At 34.0% G+C, this 22,007-nt stretch overlaps 1 protein-coding gene across 14 annotated transcripts in view; it reads right to left on the bottom strand.

The window, feature by feature from the left end:
• CEP290 (centrosomal protein 290) overlaps positions 1 to 22,007 on the bottom strand; it is a 55,717-nt gene that overhangs the window by 15,540 nt on the left and 18,170 nt on the right. For 11 of the 14 annotated variants that reach the window (XR_015706973.1, XM_087767749.1, XM_087767750.1 and 8 more), the window contains 19 exons: positions 21,030 to 21,179; positions 19,904 to 20,019; positions 17,468 to 17,570; positions 14,471 to 14,701; positions 13,739 to 13,912; positions 12,060 to 12,171; positions 11,003 to 11,208; positions 8,712 to 8,863; positions 7,626 to 7,737; positions 6,393 to 6,848; positions 5,103 to 5,267; positions 4,755 to 4,862; positions 4,534 to 4,668; positions 3,602 to 3,868; positions 2,373 to 2,480; positions 1,573 to 1,772; positions 702 to 915; positions 351 to 488; positions 35 to 256 (listed from right to left, as the gene is read on the bottom strand). Coding sequence is in view for 13 of the 14 variants with exons in the window: in XM_087767749.1 (XP_087623875.1) it covers positions 35 to 256; positions 351 to 488; positions 702 to 915; positions 1,573 to 1,772; positions 2,373 to 2,480; positions 3,602 to 3,868; positions 4,534 to 4,668; positions 4,755 to 4,862; positions 5,103 to 5,267; positions 6,393 to 6,848; positions 7,626 to 7,737; positions 8,712 to 8,863; positions 11,003 to 11,208; positions 12,060 to 12,171; positions 13,739 to 13,912; positions 14,471 to 14,701; positions 17,468 to 17,570; positions 19,904 to 20,019; positions 21,030 to 21,179 (3,369 nt within the window). In the remaining variant the exon portion in view is untranslated. The remainder of the gene's footprint in view (positions 1 to 34; positions 257 to 350; positions 489 to 701; positions 916 to 1,572; positions 1,773 to 2,372; positions 2,481 to 3,601; positions 3,869 to 4,533; positions 4,669 to 4,754; positions 4,863 to 5,102; positions 5,268 to 6,392; positions 6,849 to 7,625; positions 7,738 to 8,711; positions 8,864 to 11,002; positions 11,209 to 12,059; positions 12,172 to 13,738; positions 13,913 to 14,470; positions 14,702 to 17,467; positions 17,571 to 19,903; positions 20,020 to 21,029; positions 21,180 to 22,007) is intronic. The other 3 variants (XM_087767755.1, XM_087767754.1, XM_087767756.1) reach the window with 3 other exon arrangements.

Here is a 22,007-nt window from a genome sequence, read left to right on the forward strand (position 1 = left end):
CAAGAGCGAACATTTTTTTAAAAATCACTTCTACCTGAATGCTACTGCTCAGCCTCCTAATCCGTTTCTTCAGTTCTTCATTTTCTTTTTCCATTTCATTTTTCTCTCTCAACATTTTAGCAAATGCTTTTTGTTTCCTCTGAAGTTCTTGGTTCAACTCATCCCTTTCATCAGACAAAGAACCTTCCCTGGTTTTACATATTTTAAGGTTATCTGTAAGTTTTGTAATCTGATTATTTAATTCCTCTATCTGTGTCTAGAAGAAAACAAACAAACAAAACAGCAAACCCCCAAAATCAGGATTATCAACAATACAACAATGAAATACAATGATATTACCTAGTACTCACCGTAAGCCCCTTTGTTTGTTTGTCAACAATCTCCTGGACATTCATATATGCCTCTTTTTGTGATGCAGCAGAAATAATCTGCTGTTCAGCATTAGCAGTCATTTCTGCTCGGAGTTCTAGAAGTGCTTTACTCAAAGCCTGAAAATAATAAATTCAAGTTCTTTTGACTGAAGAAGCCACTAATATGAACATTATAAAACATTATAAAACAAGAAAAGGCAATTATATTCTACTGTGTTATATTATGCAATTATATTCTACCTATATTCTGCTGTTATATACATAGAATTCTGAAGTATTAAGCAACATTAAACATTTATGTGACATAGGGATTAATTTTTGTTGACTAACTTTCTGCTGCTTCTCCTTCATGGCTAACTGACTCTTTAGCTGTTCCACCAGGTTTTTCAGTGTTGCTGTGGGTGCTCTATTATTTGCTTCTTTTTGGACCTCTAGTTCAGCTTTTACATTTGCTAATTCCTTCTCCATCCGAGATACCACGTTCCTCAATCCATTTGCTTCATCTTTGAGTTGTCCCACATCAACAGTGTGCTTTTCCTGAAGCCTAAGAAAAAATAAGCATTAATAGGGTATACTGCAATAATTAAGTTAGCAAATCCCAAATAAAAAACAAAGGGCACAATGTTATATTTCCTATTATTGTTAAAGCAAATGACGCATAGATTTGGAAACAGCAAAAAAAGACTGACTCAACAAAGAAGGCCTCCATTAAATAAAAAAATTACTCAAGAAGATCAGCAAAATGAGATTAGAGCATTGTTCATTCTAATTCCTGGCCCTAATAGGTACATAAGGCATCATACTTTTCTCCTTTTAAACAGGGGTTAAATTTTCGCGAATTTAAACTTGTTAGGCAGCAAGCCCAAATGGATGTATCAGGGGAAAAAACAACCCAGAACACAAACTAGCAAGTATCACAGTAGCTTAAAGACAACTCTCATACCCAGACTCCTTGAATACTTGCTTTTACACTGAATGGCACAAAGTTAACAACTGAGAGGCATTTTTCCAAGCCACAGTTTTTCAATATTAGCCCCGATGAAGGGCTACAGATTAAAAATAATTTACAGTTACCAACCATAGTAATTCTTTTTAAATTCAGCAAAAACACGTTCAATTGATAGACCGGTCCTGTAGCAGCAATGCATAACTGACTTGATCCAATCCAATTGTGACTTATGTTAACAGTCTAAAAACTTACTGTGCTCTGATAGTCTCAAACTCTTTGATTTTCATTATGGTAATTTGTTTTTGTTTCTCCAAATCAGATGATGTTTTCTTTAATTTTCCAACAAGTGCAGCAACAGAATTATCCTGTTCTTCTACAGTTTGCTCCATTTCAGCTAAGCGGAGAAAATGTTTGTTGTCGGAAAGTGATAAAGAAGTCTTGTTCACTAACTCCTGTAAAACAGAACAAATACATGTAATAAACATTTTAAGCTTTAAATCAAAGGTAAGCATTAGTGATGCATTTTAAACTCTATCCTGAATACAAGCAAGCATTAATAGCTAACATGTTTATTTACTGAGATGTTATTCTTAGTCCACAGAGAAAGCAGTCACACTGGTTTGAAAAGAACTTTATGCATCTAATGATCCACAGAATAACCAGTTTCTGTGAAACCTTCTGGATAGGTTTCACCTTATCATAAAGTGTCAAGAGAAAATTTGTATTGAAATGGGTTAGTTTAACATAACCACAGATTGAATGAAAATAACAGAAAACAAAATATACCTCTCTCCTAGAAGTCTCCATAAATTAGGATGATATGAAAAATGCTCATATATATTAAAGGTGGTAAGTTTGGTTTTTTACACTTGACTTCTAATCCATCTCTTGCGAATTCTCTTAAGAGTAATACAATAATTCTGTACCAACCACCCATTTATTTTTCTTGTCAGCATTTACTACTTACTTTTGACTGCAAAACTGTTCTTTTGAGCAACAACTTAAAAACTTTGGGAACAACTTCACTAATCCCACAAATACACATAACTCACCAAAGCAGTCTGTTTGAATTTATTAAGGGAATTATCAGTATGCAAATTTAACTTCTGGTGTAGAACTCTAAGGTCTTCCTCATGCTTCTTTGCTATTTCCTCTTGTTCCTGTTAGTTCAAAATAAAAATGTAACTCTACTGATGCACACTATTCCAGAAAGGCATGAAACTACAGTACCTTCATGTTGATTGCTCACTATTGCTCCCCAAATTTTCCTCTAAATCTGGCAATTTAAAAAATTCTTTTCTTCTTGCTATAATCAATGATTTTTTTTCCCTTTTTAACACTACTGGGAAAAAAATCTACTATTGCAGTTTTAAGCTATGTAGCAAGTAGCACGGTGCAGTAGGACAGGAGCTGGAAGGCAAAACAGTTGGTGTTGGTCCTCACCAACTATGACGATCAATATGGATAGTGATATCCATACTATGTACTTTTCAGGTCTATTTACTTCAGACTATAGTGTGACCCTGTGGATTGAATGTCTGCTAGCAGAAAGAGCACTGTAGGCTCATTTTCAGACTGCATCTTCTGGTTTAGTTCCAAACCAAAAAACTTGCTTTCTCTCAGAAGAAATAGCTACACATGTTAACCAAAGCACGCTAAGTGAAGATGATAGGAAGTCTGCTTTGGAAATGTGCTCCTGATCCAAATACACTAAAACTGATGCATGTTTAGTCTTGAAGAACCTTTTAGACACAAGGTTTACGCTTTAAAATATGCTTTAAAGGTATAAAGAATAAAGAATATAAAGTATACTCAAATAATACAAAGTATGCTTAGATATACTGTTAATGCTTTAAAATATGCTTTAATTTAAAAAATGCTTTAAGAAGCATATTTTCCATAAATGTATGTCTTTCCTGTACGTTTCAAATTCACTCCAAGATGCACTCCAGAGACCTTTGGTGCAAGTACTGGAAAATCCCATATAAATATACAATATACTGAGAGCACTTCTCACAGCAGAATTTTAATTTTCTTCCTGTCACACTAATTTAATTGCTAGACAGACATCATGTACATAACTTCTTGACTAAGTAAGCCTCCTATTTTAAGAAGTTAAAAAATTCTAGATGAACTTTCTACATAAAAAATTACTAATTGTCGCTGTTCCATTAGCTCTGAGGTCAGAAACTTTATAAGATTTCACTAGCAATGAGATAAACAAAGAATCAACTAAAACAACTTAAAAATGGAAGAAATTTTGTGCAAAAAGTTTAACTACCTCTCTAGCTTTGGCAAGCAAACGTTGGTATTTTTTTAACACTTCCTCCTTTTGATTTAATCTTGCTTGCATATTTGCAATGGTTTGATGAGCAATTTTTATGGCATGATGGTACTCTGGATCATCTTCTTGTCTGCCTAATTCAGCCATTATTTTCTCTCTTTCTGATGTTGCAGGTAATCGCAGTCTTAGTTCATTTATAACTTTGTCTCTTGATAAAACATTTTGTTCAGCTTTCCACAGAGCAGCTTCCTTTTCTTTTAATTTCTGCAACAAAAGGCAATTGTTGCATTTCCAGAATTCAAACACTGCAAAAAGATCTTATTTTTTAAAAAATGTACCAGAAAGATTTGTCTAAATGGACTTATAAACACAAAACGTTTTGCACTCAGTTCTGGTTGTATGGAATTACTATTAAATGAAAAAAGCCCCAGAATATCATTACACTGTCTTTATGTATTATTCGCTTGCCACAAGACACTTAAACAATTCATTCCGTGCTACCAAATTAAGAAGCTGGTGTTTTCCAAATTTCTTAAGAACGACAAAGTGTCTTCTGTAACAGAATTTCAATGTAGCAACCCAAGATAAAAGGATTTTGCTATGCTAGTTGTTAAATTTTATGTAACACTTGCTAAATTTAACTAGCTATAGTCAACTGAATTTTGTACAGCAAGAGCATCTTACCCTACTAAACGAATGTTCTAAAATATTAAAAAATTTTCCCCAAGAATTAGTTCCAATGGAAAAAATATTTCATTTCAGTCATAGTATGATTGCATTATTTACATTTTCTCTGTGTTAAATACTTCTAAGGAATTGGACACATATGAGTGACATTTATAAAAGGTTATTTATTATATAAAAACAAATAAAAGGGCATAGAAATACAAACTTTGTCCCTTTATATGATAATTAATACATTTAATTACCTCCTCCAGTGATTTGCAGGTTGCCCTAGTTTCTAGGATTGTTCGAATATGCTCCCGAATCTTTCTCAAAGCCAACTCAAGTTGTTGTGGGAGTGGCAAACTAGGGTCCGGAACTGATCCTGTAGCCTCTTCTAACTGCACGGAAAGATTCATATTCATGTAATCTGACAGCTCTGAAAAACGTGCTTATGGGTCTATTTTAGTTAATTCAGTGCGTGTACCTTTAGAGCCGTACTAAGTATTTCATTTTGTTGATGATCACGCAGGTCTAACTGGCGCTGCAGTTCTACTTCCCTCTGGTCCCAAGCCATTTGTCTTTCTTCATGAAACTATAAGAAATGTTTGATAAAGGTGTGTTATCTATTGAAGGCAAAGGGAATTTTATAACCACCTTAAGGAGAAAAGAAAGATACCAAAATGTAAAACACTCAAATGTGCTATTAAAAAGAATTATGGAACCGAGACACAAACATCTATGTTAAAAACTTACTACAAAGAATTTTCCTTTTAAAAATCACTTAGTGAAATAAGGAATAGGCTGGTTTTCAATAGCATGCAGAAATACATACCTTGTTCTGCTGTACAATTTCTTCTTCCAGATTATTGATTGTACGTTCATATTCAGAAATTATATTACGCAAATACTTCACCTCTTCCTTTTGCTTGACTAACTCTCGATTGAGTTTAAGTTCCTGCAGATGGAGTTCCTCCATCTTCATATGCCATTCAATTACCTAATAATGAATGATACACTATTATATTTACCAAGCCCACAGGCCAACTAGATGCAGTTACACTCTTTGACTTTGAGGCAGTATGGCACTTATCCAACCAACAGGAAGAAAGAAGTTCTGCTTTTTTAAGGTTCTTCACTTCTTTCGAGCGAGGAGGCATGGCAAAAGCGTGAAACTGCAAGAGGAATGACTGAAAAGTGCAACAGACAACTGGGGAGGTAATAGGTTTTCCCTACACTGACAGAAGTGCATTGCAAATAATTTTCAGATGACCTAACTAAGTTATACCCTATGCATCTGCCTAGACTGAACAAAAAAAAACATGCAAGAAGTTTGGTTGACTTTTCTAAAACAGCAAAAGATTTTCAAAACCATTAAAAACTGTATGTATTCAAAAATGAACATGTACTAAGAGTAACAGACATATTGATGTCAAAATACTCTAGAAAAATATTTGAAAACTAGCTTAAAATTAAAACATGCCAAGAACGCTACAACCATCGCTTACATGCAGACATCTTTAGTCATGACAGATATAACTATATTATATAATACAGAGTGATCTGGAAGAGAAGTGAGAAAGCCTTATTCAAGTTTCAAGGCAACTTTGTTTACAATAGCAAAATATGATTAAGTAGAATTACATGAGTATAATAACATTTCTGACCATGCTGCCTAAATTATCGCCCCTGGATTTATTTAAAAAGACATGGATTTGTAGCGAAGATTTCAATGCAAGCTCATGGAACAGAACTTCAGAATGCTACTCTGTGTTTAATTTAATTTCATTCATAATTTAATTCAATTTATAATTTAATTCAATCTAATATAACTGAATTCATAGTTAGCCTCTACTTCCTATGCCACTTAATTGGGCAGAAAATTAGTACATCTGACTGTGCTGACTTTTACAGGAAAAATAACTAATGATGTAGTACTTTTTTAAAATAGGAAAACAAAAAATGATAGCTGTCATATTCTAACGAAGTGTATTTTGAAATCATTAAGTTCTACATTAAAACAGACATTTAGGGAACAAGCTGAACTGAAACGTAACTTAAATGCAGATCAGATGCATTCTAGCTATTCAAGCTGTAACGCTATTCAAGCTGTAAAATAGCAAACCTTTTGAGCTCCTCTTGTATCCTTCAATGCACTTACTAATTCTTCTAAACTTTTCAGTTTTAAGTCCATCTCTAATGCTCTGTTTTCTGCATTTCGACGCTCCTGCTGGGCATGCTGAACTTCTTCCAGGATCTTCAGTTTGTCATTCTGTAGCTGAATCATTGTTTTAGAGAATTTTTCTTGCTGTGCTAAAGGCAGAGCACCACTAAACTGTCGCCGCAAAGACTGAACTGTCTGTTGTAGATGCTTGGCTCTATTCCTTCCTTCCAGTCGGGCAAAATATAAGGTTTGCTCTCTCTCATCAAGCTTCTGCTCTAAACGTAGATTATGGATCTCCATCTTCTGTAGTTTCAATTTAAGCGTCTCCAATTTGCCTACAGCAACAGATTCACTACCTTGAAGGGCTATGATATGTTGATGCAGTTTTGCAATAACTGCTTTTTCATCTGACTGTGCCTAAGAACAAAATATATAGAACAGATTTATTTTTCATTTTGAATACATTAATGCAGTGTACATGTAAATATAAACAAGCTATTATTTTTCTGTATTTTATATATTGCATGTATTTTATTTCACAGACAAGAGCAAGAATTAGCCTCTAAAACCAGCTTTTTCTTTTTCCACTATTGTTTCTACAGCCACGTTTCAGAAGTACACCTTTTCAGATACTGATCTTAAAAATTGTATCTTTCCAAAATACCAAGAAATGCGGAAGAAATGAGGAAGAAATGCGTACCTAAATTTAGATAATATGGTAACGTAAAAGCTGACAAAAGTGTTGTATTTAGGGATTCAAACCATTCTACAACACGAAAACAAATCCCAAGAAATTGTTTCAGCTAATAACAAAGCAATATAATAAGTCTACTGCAAAATTTCAAGATTTACAAGTCATTGCTTGTCTTGTAAAAAACGATCAAACTTTCCTGACATTATATTTAAATACTGACCATGAGCTATTAATCATATAGGAATAAATATTACATAAATAACATGGAAAAAAGCTCATGATCTGTAATAGCTGTACAGCTAGAAAGAGAAAAAATGGAGAAGGGAATAATTAATGTAATATAGAACTCTTGAAAGGGTATGGCTACTACAAGGACCAGCTTGCCAAGATCCTTCTGAAATGCTTTTGCAGTTTCCTAATTCACTGTAAAATTACTTCGTTTCTTCTCACTCCAGGGAAAAGAAATCCAAACTGCAGTGTTAATAAAGGTTGAATTTTACCTGATAGTCTAAAATTTGCATTCTAAGAGATTCCACCTCTTTATCTCTGTATTGCTGGCGTGCCTCCAGAGCTTCAACTTGCATTTTTGCTACATCAGACAGTTCTCTTAACCTTGCAGGGAAAACAAGAGTATTGTGTCACTTGAAAGCACTGACTAACCCATTAAGTTTTTCTACATAGAAGATGCTAAGAAAAGATGCTTAGTATGTTTTCCTAATATCAAAACATTTGAAGGCTTTGCTTTTTGCAGCATAATCTCCTCTACTACTCAGAGTCCTTGCTATGAAAATTCTTCTGTATTGCTTCTCAGCTTTTTCACAGGACATTTTCCTGTACATTATACAGAGGTTTGCTAGCAGTAACCTACTCCAGAAAAACAATGCCATGGTTTTTACCGGAACTAAGCACCTCTGTCCTCTATTCCTCTCCTACTTCAGGACATAAATACTCAAAATGTTTAATTCTCAATTCCTTTCGCTGCTTCCCCAAGTCTAATCACTCATTTTCAGTGTCAAAAATCACTGCAAATATCCCCACGGACTTGCTGTTTTAGGAATATAACAGGATCACATTATTTACTCAAAGACAAATGTCCATATCGACATATCTAAAAAGGTCAGTTTTTCAATTTATGCATACAAAGTTAATCTCTTTTATGTAAATGGCACCCCACTCCCCACCCCCCGCAGTTTAATCTTCGCGGTATCTATGACTCTTTGAAAGTAAGAATTGCTTTCCAATTTCTTTCCTGAGATTTTCATACATTTAAGGGATGTTGTGGCACAGAAACAAAATAAACCTACATTAATTAGTTTAAAAATACTACTACTGAGTATCTAAGTGCACACTTACCCATGTCTACCCAGGCCTTGTTCAAATCAAAAAGAAGCAAATTACTTTCTTTATAGTCACAAATCAAATGCTTCATTTTCCGTTTCAAATTTGGCATATATAAATGGCAAAAAAAATAGGCATTGAAAATTATCTGTTAGTAATACATTAGTGTATTACATAAGCCTATATAGCCTAAATTTTTGCATGCTTCCAAACATACTGCATTTGAAATTTGTTACTTCAACACTTACTTTGATACTTCAATCTTGAGCTCCATCTCACGCTTCTCTAGGTCCATGATTTGTCGTCTATCTGCATCACTTACTGCCTTACTTACACTCTTTGACAGTTCATCTCTCAATTCCTGTTCCACTTTCTGTGCCTCAAGGTTGATTTTGGTGAGCTTAAAAAAAAAACACAAAACCAGAAACAAACAAAATGGTATCTTAAGCAAACAACTGCTCCCAACTCTTCAAGGTAAAAGCAGTGCCAAAAGTAGCTTCTCTTTTTTAGTCATTGCAAAACACTGTTCAGCTGTGTTGAAAAAACAGTTTCCTTTCCTCTCTGTTTAAACATCTTTTTGTTTGCATACACATAGGAACAGATACACAGGTTGGTACAGAACAGTATTCTAAATTAAACACAATTTTTATTAGTGAATTTTCTTAAAACCATTACCACAATCACTCGCTCTTAAACTAAAATAAGAAAAAAAGAAAAAAAAGAATAAGATTGTAAACTCTTTAGGAAATGAACAGTCTTACTTACATATTTATATACTGTCTAGTATATCGGGATTGGTAACCAAATACAGGTTCTAAGTGCCAAGACTCACAATAGTGTAGTTCTTTTGTTCCTTCTAAAAAGAACTTTCATAATTAAGTGATATTCTTTCAAGCAGCCTGATTTTTCAAGTTGATTATTAAATACCGAGTAACCAATGTTTCAATTCTAACCAAAGAGCATTAAGAAAAGATAGATATCTGAAAAGCATTAGGCAACACAGAGAAGCCTCAGGAATTAATTTAGTAAATACAGTTGTGGCAGATTAATCTGATACCACTCCTTAATAAAATAACTGATTTCCTAAACGAACAAAAAAAGTGTGGTGTATCTTATTATCTGCACTTCACGTATTTGAGGCAGTACTATCCGGAAAACTAACAGTCATGTTGAAGTAGATTCATGAGTTTAGAAGGAGATGTCTAGTAGACTTGTAGTTATCAGTTCTTAAACTGGTATCACTTACAACTTTCATTAATTACCTTAGCACAATCTTGTTTTTTATCTATCTGTCTGTCTGTCTATCTAAAAAAAAAAAAGCAGTGATGACAGATTAGGAGGCACTGACAACAGGAGTATATGAAACAGAAATTGTATGTCCTGGAGCTGCAGAAATGAGGAAAAAAAGGGATGCACAGAGGAACTAATAAAAGAAAATTGTGGCATTAAGAGTTCATCCACTCAAAATGAAGGAAAACCAGCAGACCTAAATGTATCGCAAGACAGATAATATATGCAAAAGAGAAAAAGGGAAATGTGATCCTAGGGTGCATCACCTGAGGTATTTCTTAATGAAATCAATGAAGTCATGCCACCAGAAAAGGCTTTAACAATACTGCTGCTGAAAAGCTTTGTACACTTTCAGTTACTCCATGTCCAAAATTAATTCAAATCAAAACAGTGTAACAAACACAACTAACACAACACAGAAATGGGGAGTCCAGATAACAGCAATCTAAAATAGCTAGGCTAAAGTCTAGCAAAGCACAAGGAGTGGGAGATGAATACAATCTATCAACATTCCTGTCAACATAACTATTCTTTTTCTTCCTTTCTTTCTATGAATTATAGGCCAATACTGGCACAAGAACAAATGCGTACAACTGCCTATAAATAAATTTAGACTAGAAATTACAATAAAGTCTCGTACTACTAAATAATGAATTTATGGAACAAACTTCAAATATGAATAGTGAGGACAAAAAAAATCTAACAAAATTAAGACTGATATGACAGAAATACTAAGGATCATCAGCTTCAATGGCACATGACTTCTCTTCTATTCCTGTATTATAGATAATGTTTGGCATGTGTCAGAGGACATAGCCAGTCTGTAACAGAATCATGACACTATCATTTGCAAAAGGGATGCAAAGGTCTAACATTTTATGAATCTTTGGCAATTAAGGGGAAATTAGCAGAAAAGGGATCATATGAATTAGACACAAGAAGTAACAGGTTAAGAACAGACTTTTTTCTAGCAGTCTGCTGAAGAACTAGCAAAGTATCTGTCAAGATGCTCACCATGTGTTTTGCAGAGATTAACTAATGTTTGAAATAAACTACTCACAGATTAATTAGTTATATTTTTTACAAATGACCTGCGCATGCAAAATTGCAGCTCTTAAAGGCAGCTATATTTTGCACCATAAGCTAATTTGCCAGTCATGATATAAAATAAATTAAACCTTTTTTGAAAAGCTCAAAAATATGCTTTTAAGATGTGTCAGATTATGTTGTTAAACCTCAACAGATTTACCTCAGCAAATTTTGTTTCCAGTTCAAAATTACGTTCTTCTATTTGCTTTACGGTGTTCCTTAAATGTTCATACATTCGTTGTGAATGCTCTGCTCTCTGTCTTTCATTGAGTTCCTTCATTTCCAACATTGTGATTTTCTTAGAAATGGACAAAATCTCACTGTTGGTTATTGCTTTTGTGGCCTTGTCCATGGCATTGTCATCCCCTACATTCAAAAATATTTAAATTAGGGAATACACGAGCTGATTCAACTATGAAAAGTATTCGCACCATGAAACAGAACATGAGTTTTGCTTTATCTCTGTCAGATAAACTTTATCAAAACACCTATATTATTTTTTTAAACTGCAGGCATGGTTATCTTGCCTTATTACATGTTTGAAAGATATCTAATTTGAATAAAATATTATTATCAATTAAAAATAGTTATATCTGCAACCACGGTTATTGAGACTGATAACTGTTTTCAGTGTAGCCTTTCACTTTATCGTTAATTCAGCTGGTAAAACTTTAATTTAAAATCCGTAAAAGAAATAGATGTGGATGAGTTCTTCTTGAATAACGGGAATGTAAGCTGTACACAAAGAAGCCCCAGCTATCAAGAAAAAACACTTTGTTACAGAGCATGAAACCAGGAAAAAGAAATCATTTTCCTGACAACCTACGAAGTACTTTGACTGACAATCAAGTTAGAACATATTGCACCTTATTTAAAAAAAAAAAAAAAAAAAAAAAGAAATAGAAATAGGTGATGTTGCTTTACAAGTCCCAGCTTTTAAACCCTTGACCCAGTAACCCAAGAAAAGTCAACGTGGAACAGTTTCCAGAGGAAGATGCCAAACTTGGTTTTGGTCAAATAGATAAGTAAAATCAAACAAATAAAAAACCAAACAAAAAAACCCACCAAAACCAATTAAGACCATTAATGAAAGACATAAAATAGTTTTCACTTTTTTTTTTGTGAGATACATCAATTTTTAAATGTTTTAAAATATTACTTTTACACAGGACATACCATTTGAATTTTAATGTTGCAATATAACTTTTCATACTTGCCCAGTTTAGTCATCTGTTCCCAAGCCTGTTCGACAGTGTGCAGTTTCTCTTTCGTGATCTCCAGTTCCTTATTCAATAAATTTATCTGTGCTTTCAAGGATTCATTCTCACGCTGTATGACAAAAAAAATTGCAACATAACAGCAAACTATTTAACTGTAGCAGATGTGGTGTTTAGTATCTATAAAATCTTTTAAATTAACAGATTTTACCTATGCACAACCCGTAATCTAAATATATGGCAACAGAAGAGCTTAAGTTTCCTCCTAAGCATAAAAATGCTAGTCTTTGCTCTCTCTGTTGTTTCTTACTGTCAACTAGTATTACTGTGAATATTTATCATCAGTGACTGTGATTCCTAGAGCGTCTAGAATTAGATGAAGAAATCTATGTTTGTCATACTAAACACCCCATTAACAGTGGAAAAGAAAGAAGTACTTCTGAAGGATATTTCATCTTGCACATAAATACATGTTTCAGACAGATCATATGCTTCTTTTAGCTCTTTTAGGCATCTACTATGATGCCAAACATTAGTTTTGTAACTGTTCCTTCAGTTACTCCTCCAAACAGAAACACAAATTTACACATTAACCAGTAAAACAAATTTAATACTTCATATTAATTTTCAATTTCTAATTTTCTAAACACATTTTTAGTTTGCTACTGATAAATGATTCTCTAGCTCTGTGAAATTACTGAAATAGGCAATGCAATTTTTCATACACCCAAAATTTCATAAAATAGAGAAGGAATCATTCGTTCTTTAGCTAACACAAATGCAACTATCTGTTCCCAAGCAGACAAATACAATAGTTCAATAAGTTTATCCACCACATGTATTTAACCCTTGTCAACCACAGAAACCCAACAGACAAGAACATGACATGAGTTTTAACTAGTAGTTAAACTACTGCTTTCTTGGACTATTATTTCTGACATGAATGAAAAGTGGGAGGTAGTAAACTATCTTTGAAGCCAGCTTCACAGTTCTTGAAAAGATGCTCCCTTCTACTTGAGAATAAAAGTTCAAATGAATAGTTACGTATTTGCAATCCCCCTGACATTTTTCAAACACATTGTGAACAATCTTTGGTTATTTACTTTTTTATGGAAGTAAAATTCTGAAGGTTTACTGACTTTTGGAACTGAACATTTAATTCTTTTAATTCAGGAATTAGTAAGAGTATTTTCTTTGAGAGAAAGCTTTGAAAGTGTTTACACTCATTCTACTTTCCTTATGACCTCCAAAACTGAAGACAACAGCAAATATTCCTTCTGCCAGCCTTGTTTTGGTAATCAAAGAACTAAAACAACTTTGTGAGCAAACATACCCAGAGCTTAACTTAAAAAGCAAACAAACAAAGAAAAAACCCAAACAACCAAAACCACCAAAACAATTTAACAAAATGTGTTTATGTACATCTATTGAAATAAAATCTGGGACTCTGTATATGTTTCTTAATCCACTGGAAAATACCAGGTAAGCAAATTAAAATTCTATAGCAACAGTAAGACTGGCTCCAACATCTCATACCCACTATGCAACTGTTATAACCAGCAGTTCTAGTGTTGGGACTTCTGTTCTATCTTTCTATTAAGTGAGAACAAAAACCAATGTAGAACAAATGTATAAAGTGGGTTTTTTCCCTTAGGGTCCAAACATAATGCAAACATTACCTCCATGTGTTCCATGTTTGTTGTCCGTTGGACGAGTAAATTATCTTTTTGTAACATATCTCTGTATTTAGCAGTTAATGCATTATACTGCTTATTAGCCAGTTCTAGCTCAGACAATGGCACGCTACCATCCAACACTTTTTGCAGAGCTGCAATCTTAAAGCTAGCCATTTCCTATGAAAATAATCAACACAATGGGTTACTAAGGTCTGCTAGACCTTTAAATAGAAAAAATAAAATTACTCCATGGAAAAAGAATATCACTTAATACAATGCTTTAGAACATGATACTGGTTTATTTTACTAAATTACTGTCCATCTTTATAAATTGCTTGCAATAAACATTGACAACATTTCTCTGGTATTCCAACTCTCTGGGTAATTTTACCAATAGTTGCCTCTTAATCATAAGGCACTGTCAAAAACATATTTTATAAAGATGAGTTAATACAGGCCCCAGCAATCTGCAAGGCCAAAAAGTAAGATTTGGTTTCATATGACACTTTCAATAAAAAGAGCTTGTTGAAGTAACTTCAGAAGGGGAAAACTGACAGGTTTCGTATTATGATGCTTATTTAAATACAAATAATGTTTTGACAAAATTTACCACAGCATTTAATAAGTATTTGGGCAATGCATTCAAGAAACTAGTACTGCCTCCATTTAAAAAAAGTGTATTTATTGCCAAATTGTAAAAATAAAAATGTGTACTATTACTACTATAAACTATACCTTGAATCGTTGCAAGTTTCCAATCTTCCCTATAACTGCAGTCTCCATATATGTTATTTCACCCTTTAGTTTCTCATTTTCTTTTCTAAGATGCCGTTCCGTTTCAAGTAAAGTGGTATACTGCCTTGTTAGTGACCTTTCATTAACTCGTAAAACAGTTATTTTTCTATTATTTTCTGCAAGTACTTTTTTTCTTTCATCAGGATCCAGCTGAAGTGCACTGAGTAAATTCTGTAAAACAATTTTTTTAACAAGAGCTTTGTAGAGAAATATGGTAAAACTCAACTACGTAGACAAGCTTTCTTGTACATTTTTTAATCTAGGTGTAAAAATTCTGTTTATCTGCCTGAAATAATTTCTTTTTGCTAATAAAACATATACACACACTCAACGCATGCATAAGTATACAATATTCTATTATAAGAAAAAAAAATTAAATCTTCAAAATCATTAGTTTCTGAGGAATAGAAGCGAAATACATCTGACTGACTAATTGGAATTTTAGTTAATGCTGACATTTTGAAAATTTAGAGCAAGAATAATTCTTTGCATATATTATCATCAGTCTTCCCCTCTTTTACTAGAATCAAAATAGATGTATTGGAACAGTTTTCTAAATCAAATAGAATTCTTGTGGTTCCTAACAAACACTAATAACATCCTATTTTGAGGACCAAACCAGTATTTGTAAAGTAACCACAGGACCCATCATAAGGAATCATGAGTGTGTTTGTGTGTATGTGTGCACACACGTGTGTTTGCATGCATATATAAATCCGCGGTGGGGGAGGCGGACAGGGGGAAGAGTGAACTACAACTCAGGTTGCAGAAGGCATGTGAGCTTTAGCTTCGCTGTCACACATATCAGCTTGCCAAGGAAACAGGGAATAGAAATTGGAGCTGTAAAATCCCAGATTCCTATGAGCCTAATGAAGAAGCGTCAGCAGGTAGCTAGAAAAAATTCCTGAGCCTGAAGCCATGAAAAAAATCTAGTTCTGTGACAACTGGCACAGATTTGGCTTTTCTGATCAAGAAGCCTCTTTTCCTTAAGATTTTAAGAGAAAGCAACACATTTTCATTGATCATTCACAGTGAATTAATTTCAGAGAAATGTTTAATCTGAAAATGTTCACCTAATTCTAATCAAAATTACATACTAACAAAAAATAATACTACATAATAGTATGCATTTCTTATCTTTGGATGTGTTTCTGGAAACAAAAGCTATTGGGAAACAGTAATTTCTGAAAAGATCTCAGCAATACTTTGATAGCAGCACTAACACCATAAAACTCCATTGTATTTTAAAGACATTTAACAAAACCAAATCCCAGAAATATCAATTCTGCTACAATCTACTCCTGTGACTCTAGAAATGCAGAATAAGATACTGAACAAATTAAGTAAGATGACACCCCCCTCCTTGTTTTTTTTAAACATACAGTAGAAACACCTGCAAAACAATTTCAATTTCACTTTTCTCGAAATATATTTAGACTTAATTGCCTCAGGATACAATTATTTTGCAAATCAATTACACTTATGAACATGATTATAAGCAGGACCACATACCACTAGGGTCACCCCTCAGCAGAAGAAAAGGGTTAGAACTCAGCTGTTTAAACTTAGGCATCCAAAGTCATTTTCAACACCTTGTGATATCCTTGCCCTGTGTCTGCTTCTCTAAAGGGACATGTGTCCCCCATATGTCTTCTGTTGTATTTGGCAGCTTTTGGTATCTGCCCAAAGATACGCGAAGCCATCTAAAATTGCATTATGTCTGTGATTTGGCACCTGCATCAATTCCAGAAACTTTTCCATGTCACCTACTTAAAAAGTTATTTTTCACTTTTCTTAACAGAATATTGAATTTAGTGAAAATAAATCAAAATAGAAAGACAAAGTCTGTTTCCTGTTTTTGTGAAATACTGATACATATACATTAACATGTATATATAAATAAGATGTAATTCAAAGTAATAATGTTAACTCTTAGTATAAATTAGTGTTTTCCATGGGGGTGCCTGCACTGCTCTGCCTCCCATTCAAACAGCCTGGATAACAACTGCTGTTCAGTGAGCAGTGTGAATGTAAATAGTGTGTGCGAACAGAATACCTGAGACTGACTGAGAGGGCATTTGCTCAAAACTGATAACGTTAAAGAGGAGAATGACCATCAACCAGACTGAATAGTAACCATAAAATTAGAGACCTGAAACAAAGAAGTAGTCAGCTTGAAAATTAGTATAAAAGAAGCATGAAAACTTCTACTGGTGGGGGCAGAGAGAGTTATAATGCAGCACTCAACCTAGTTCATCTTCAGAAGCTTCCCTACTGTCCCTGCATCCTCTGTGCAGGTGTGAGTGCTCTCTCCCTGCTGGACACCATGAGCCTCAGCACTCCAGCTGATGGACTGGCAGTATCAAGTGCAACAAGTAGGGACCCACACCTCAGCTGTGTGTATGTGACCTCCTGGGGCAATTTCTCCCCAGTGCATGGATTAGCAGACTGCAGGGAGGCGCACGGGTACATCTAACACCAGAGCACCCCCACATGAACACAGTACCCTGGAGTACACACAAGAGGTATGTGTACGCAGTGAACTTGCACTCTCAGGAAAGGGGGTGTGTGCTGCTAACCTGAAGGGGCCAGGGAGTGAATACAACTGTGTGAATGTGGATGTGTGGGATGAGAAATATTTGGGATTAATTCCTGAATGGTGCTTAGAGATTGTTAGGTCTACAGTAACATTTTTTATGTGCTTTAATATTGTGATTTACCTTCTGTATTGTTGATACTGATTCTGAATGTATAGTTCACTGATTGGTAGTTACTTAAATTCCACTAATAAATCAATAAACCACCTCCCTTCTCATTTGATTTGAATTGAGCAGTTTTTCCCTGCAATATTTTCCTCATCTAACAAATTACAGTATTGTATCAAAACCTCTATGTATCAAAACCTTTTTGAAAAATGGAAGCAACAAAATTACCTACAGAATATGCCTTTATTTTTGTAGCATCCTGTTCTTTTTGCTCTTCTAGCTTTTTCTTTTCCTCTTTCATATCTTCTGATTCTTTCTGCCAGCTTTCCTTTTGACTAAAACAGTAATTAAATATTTTCATTTAGAATGATGAAAGACTTGATGATTTTTAAAACTGTAACTAAAACAGCAACCCTGAAATGTTGCAAACCAAGATACTTATTTTTAGCAGTAACATAATTTGAAAAAGACATTATAAATTGTAGATGGATTACTGAAAACTATCCCCTCTGTTTAGGCTGCAGCTGGTTTAATGATGAAAATAATTCTTGAAGTGTCTTATCTCTTCTTCACATGTGTACTATAGTGCAGAGATAGAGATGTCTTACTCCCCAAAAATACACACACATGGGATTTAATCTGCTTTAAATTACGCACATGTATTTCAAATTAATTACTTTCTTGAACATGTCTTTATAAAAATATGCGAAGTTTAAAACTTTGGTAATAAAAACATTTCCACTTTACTTACCTCTCTGGAAACTCCAGATCTCCCATTTATAGGAAGGGAAACAAAAATCATACTACTGGCATTTACCATGTTGTGAGCTTGGAAATGGGCCTTGTCTTTTTGAAGGAGACTAGGCCCGGCAGATTTCAGCAGGTATTCACAATTGTGCCCAATTTATCATTAAGGTTGGAAAAGACCTCCGAGATCATCGAGTCCAACCATTAACCTAACTGCCAGGTCCACCTCTAAACCATGTCCCTAATACTTTGGCTGGTAAGATTTACAGCTAGATAAAATGGTTTGGCAAATAATGAATGACTCTTTCCATAACTGCTTCCTTTGCATGAAGCACTTGCACGTTCATTAGCTAAGAGAGACAACTTGCAAGGGGAACAAGGCTTCTGCAGCTCCTGAGAGACAGAATACCTAAGTTGATTTTGAAGTACTTTTAATTAATCATACAGAACGGCACAGTATCATAAGGAAAAGATTACTCGCTCATCCCCTGAGAATTCCCCACAGCATAATAGTTGGCTTTTTCTTTAAAAGAAGTCGGTTCAAATTTCCCCTCAGGAAGTGGACAGAATTAAACTGTTTCCCATAACTAAATTCTGCATTAGAGGCGAGACTTCTAAACAAAAGGGCAGGCAATGGCTGTAATATTAACTCCATTTTTTCAATGGTTTTGCAAATTATTCCTTCTATTACATTTATTTTACTTCAAATGCATAAAGGACACAATTTCCCATGCTAGTTTTTGTATTTCAGTGAAAAAAAAACCAAAAACCATAACAAGATTCAGCTTCACTGTGGCCCAAAGTACTCTCCTCTATCCACTTTTATTTATTTATTTGAAAACAAAAAAGGCTATGAACTGTTTATACGTGTCTAATAAGGAAGTTCCTATAGAGTGTATAGGATAGTTTAGGCTAGTTTAAACAAATAATCAAGAGTATTTCAGAAGTAGTATTTTCTCTTCAAAGAAGATCTCTTAGTTTCTTCCATAATGGAAGAAAATGGAGGAAAAGGAAACAAAATGCTCTGAAAGTGAGTCTTTATAGGATGCCAAGTCACAGAATCTCCTCCCCTAACTTCAATCTGTAACAGGTTTGGAGAAGGAGCCTTGAATCATCATCTTGTCCCTGTCATTGGAGGGATCTAATCTAGTAGAAAATGAGGCAGTATATTATAGCCTTTAGTATTTTCAAAAAGCTATAGCTTTAATGCCTCTAACAGAGACAATGTTATCTGGGAAGTCTTAACTGATTCAAAGAACAAACCCAAAAGATAAAACACCCTTATTCCAAAAGCCATCCAGTGACTGTTCATTCCAGTCCCATGACAGAGAGGACACAACTAACAGTCTGTTAACTGAAGAATCCAAATCACCATATTCATCCCTATGCTCCTACCACATGAAAATCCTTTTTTTTTGACCATAAGAAGAGTTTTACAGAAATTAGATTCAATGAAGCATATAAAGGAACAAAGAGTCTGAAAGAAAACCAACTACGAAGTCCTGACAATCTGAAATTTTGAAAGAGATCTCTGACTGTATTTGGATAACAGTTTTCTCTCCCCCCCCCCCCCCCCCCCCCGCAGGAAAACTGTTAGGACCCATACTTGAAAGCAAAAGAAAATGAGACGGAAGAGTCCGTAATATCAGGTTCTAATAAAATACAAGATATCAGATGCAGAAAGCACAATGCAATCCTCACTATAAAGTATGCAATATGAAAAGAGTCCAGCAGAAAATGTTTTTTGTAAGTTTTCTGAATCTTTATAGGACTAAAGAAAATATATGGAATCTATATCCAAAAGCAGCAGCATTTATGACATTAATCAAAGAACTACTTCAATACAGCAGCAAATGTTGTATTCAAAATTATTAAACATTTAGATAGTTGAACTTTTGTAATTCAGAAAAAAGAACAATACCTTTGATATTCTTTATACAGCAAGCCTTGTTGATGACGAATTACTGCAAATTTTCGCTTGTAGTCCTCTACTGAATCTTCTAATTGTTTAAGTAACTGTTCTTTATTTTCCAGTTCCTAATATTTATTTTCCAAATAAAAACATTGAAGTGATTAATATAAGTTTTAAACATGAAAGGATTAATCAAAATGCCAGTTCTCCCTTGCGTTTTTCATGATAGATGCTTCTGTCATGAACAGTGTGAACTGCAGATACAAAATGTGTATTTTCTTTAGAAGCAACAGATGAAAAAAGTCCAATAAACTTCGGCATTCACATTAGTAGATGTGAAATAGTGCATAACTGCACTGTGGATTACAGACCTCAAAGTTCAAAACATCATAACATGTTGCTAGCCCACAAAGAATACTAATCGAATGTCTAACTGGAAAGTGGTATTTCCTTCTCATGTTCCCAAATACTCTTCTACTTTATAATCATATACAGAAAATATTCTCTAATCAATAATAGTAAAGTGATCAAAGACAGAACAAAATAATTAAATAATAATAAAAAGGTAAGTTCTTTTCACTCCAATTCTCAAAGAGTCAATTATTCTTTACATATGCTTGTTTGCTGTGCTTCCCACGGGAGCTTCCCATGGGAATCACTGGCTTCAGTTTCAATGTATTTATGCCTCTTTTTACAAATGTTGACATATTTTTGACAAATAATGGAATGAAAATTCATATGGTAAATAAATAGAGACCTTTGCTGTATAGAGGAAAACTGCTCAGAGTAGGATAGGCACATGCAGACTCAGGTGTGGAATCCAGATAGCAGTAAGAGAGAATTTTTCACAGAATGAGTGCAACTACAGAAGTAGAAGGAAGAGTGGGCAAATATTTAGATCAAAATTCAGATTTAAAACAAAAAAATCTGAATTGCTGTCAAAAATTTAATTAAGTATTACCTTCCAGGTTTACAACACAGCAAAATACTTACCGCTTTAAAAAAACAGAATAGCCCAAAGAGTTTACAGGATCAGAACTTCAAAATAATTTGAGAGTTCTACCATGACACTAGATTTTGGAGGAATTAGATATATGTTACAAATATTCTTGATATCAAGGAGTAAATGAGTTACCTGTATAAGACGTATTAAATACTCATTCAGAGAATTAATCATATTAACACTTGAAGGAGCCATTCCTTCTGGAAGATTCACTGTTCGGAAAACAATATTGGCACCTTCTGACTGACGTAATAAGCAGATTTCATTTTTCAGTTGTGCAATCTAAAGAAAGGAAACAAAAACATAAAAAGTAGCTCTTGCTATTCAATTAAGAAAAAAATCACTGATGGAAAATATATTGTTTGCCTGTACTATATCAGTTGTTATTAACAACTTAATTCACTTCCATTTATATTCTAAAGCATTCAAACACTCTTTAAAGTAACCTTTTAAAAATGCTGTGAATCCATAAATCATTAAATGCATAACATCTTAAGCCAAATTTATCAAATTACTCCAGCAATCAGGGCAGCTTCACATATCTAAGGATTCACCACAGTTTTATTCCAAATTGTTTAAAACACAGTGCATTTCCATTCCTTTTAAAAAGATGGAGTTTTGGATAGAATTATTGCAGTGGTTATTCGATGGTTTATTCTAAACAAATCTTTGCCTTTTCATTTAACTTCTTAAAAGCTCTCTGGTTCTCTACTCTAACAGTACATAAAACACTATTCCAGAATATCAGTTATGGGCAAATTTTTTTGCATCACCAAAGCTGTTCTAAAAGGCAAATTTAAATTTGGCTTCTCGTAAGATAATATTCCATTCCTCACTCCTGCCCTGGAAGAAGCATTCCACAGAATCAATTGTACAACCTAAAACAAGATACAGGATTTTAGAGAATGATTCATCATTTTAGAACACTTAAATCTCTGTTACTTATTTATAAATAACAAATGCAAGACTACTGGCTTTTGAAGAAAGTCATTTGTGAGCTTTTTCTGGGCACGGCTCTCCCCAAAAGATAGGCATGCTTGGTGTTTAACATGATAGGATATTCCAAGGATAAGGTAACATTAAGAAGAGTAAGATTTGAACTAAAAATGG

The sequence above is a fragment of the Nipponia nippon genome, unplaced genomic scaffold (genome assembly GCF_047370975.1).
Source record: "Nipponia nippon isolate SJK-2023a ecotype South Korea unplaced genomic scaffold, ASM4737097v1 scaffold_3, whole genome shotgun sequence".
Lineage (NCBI taxonomy): Eukaryota > Metazoa > Chordata > Aves > Pelecaniformes > Threskiornithidae > Nipponia > Nipponia nippon.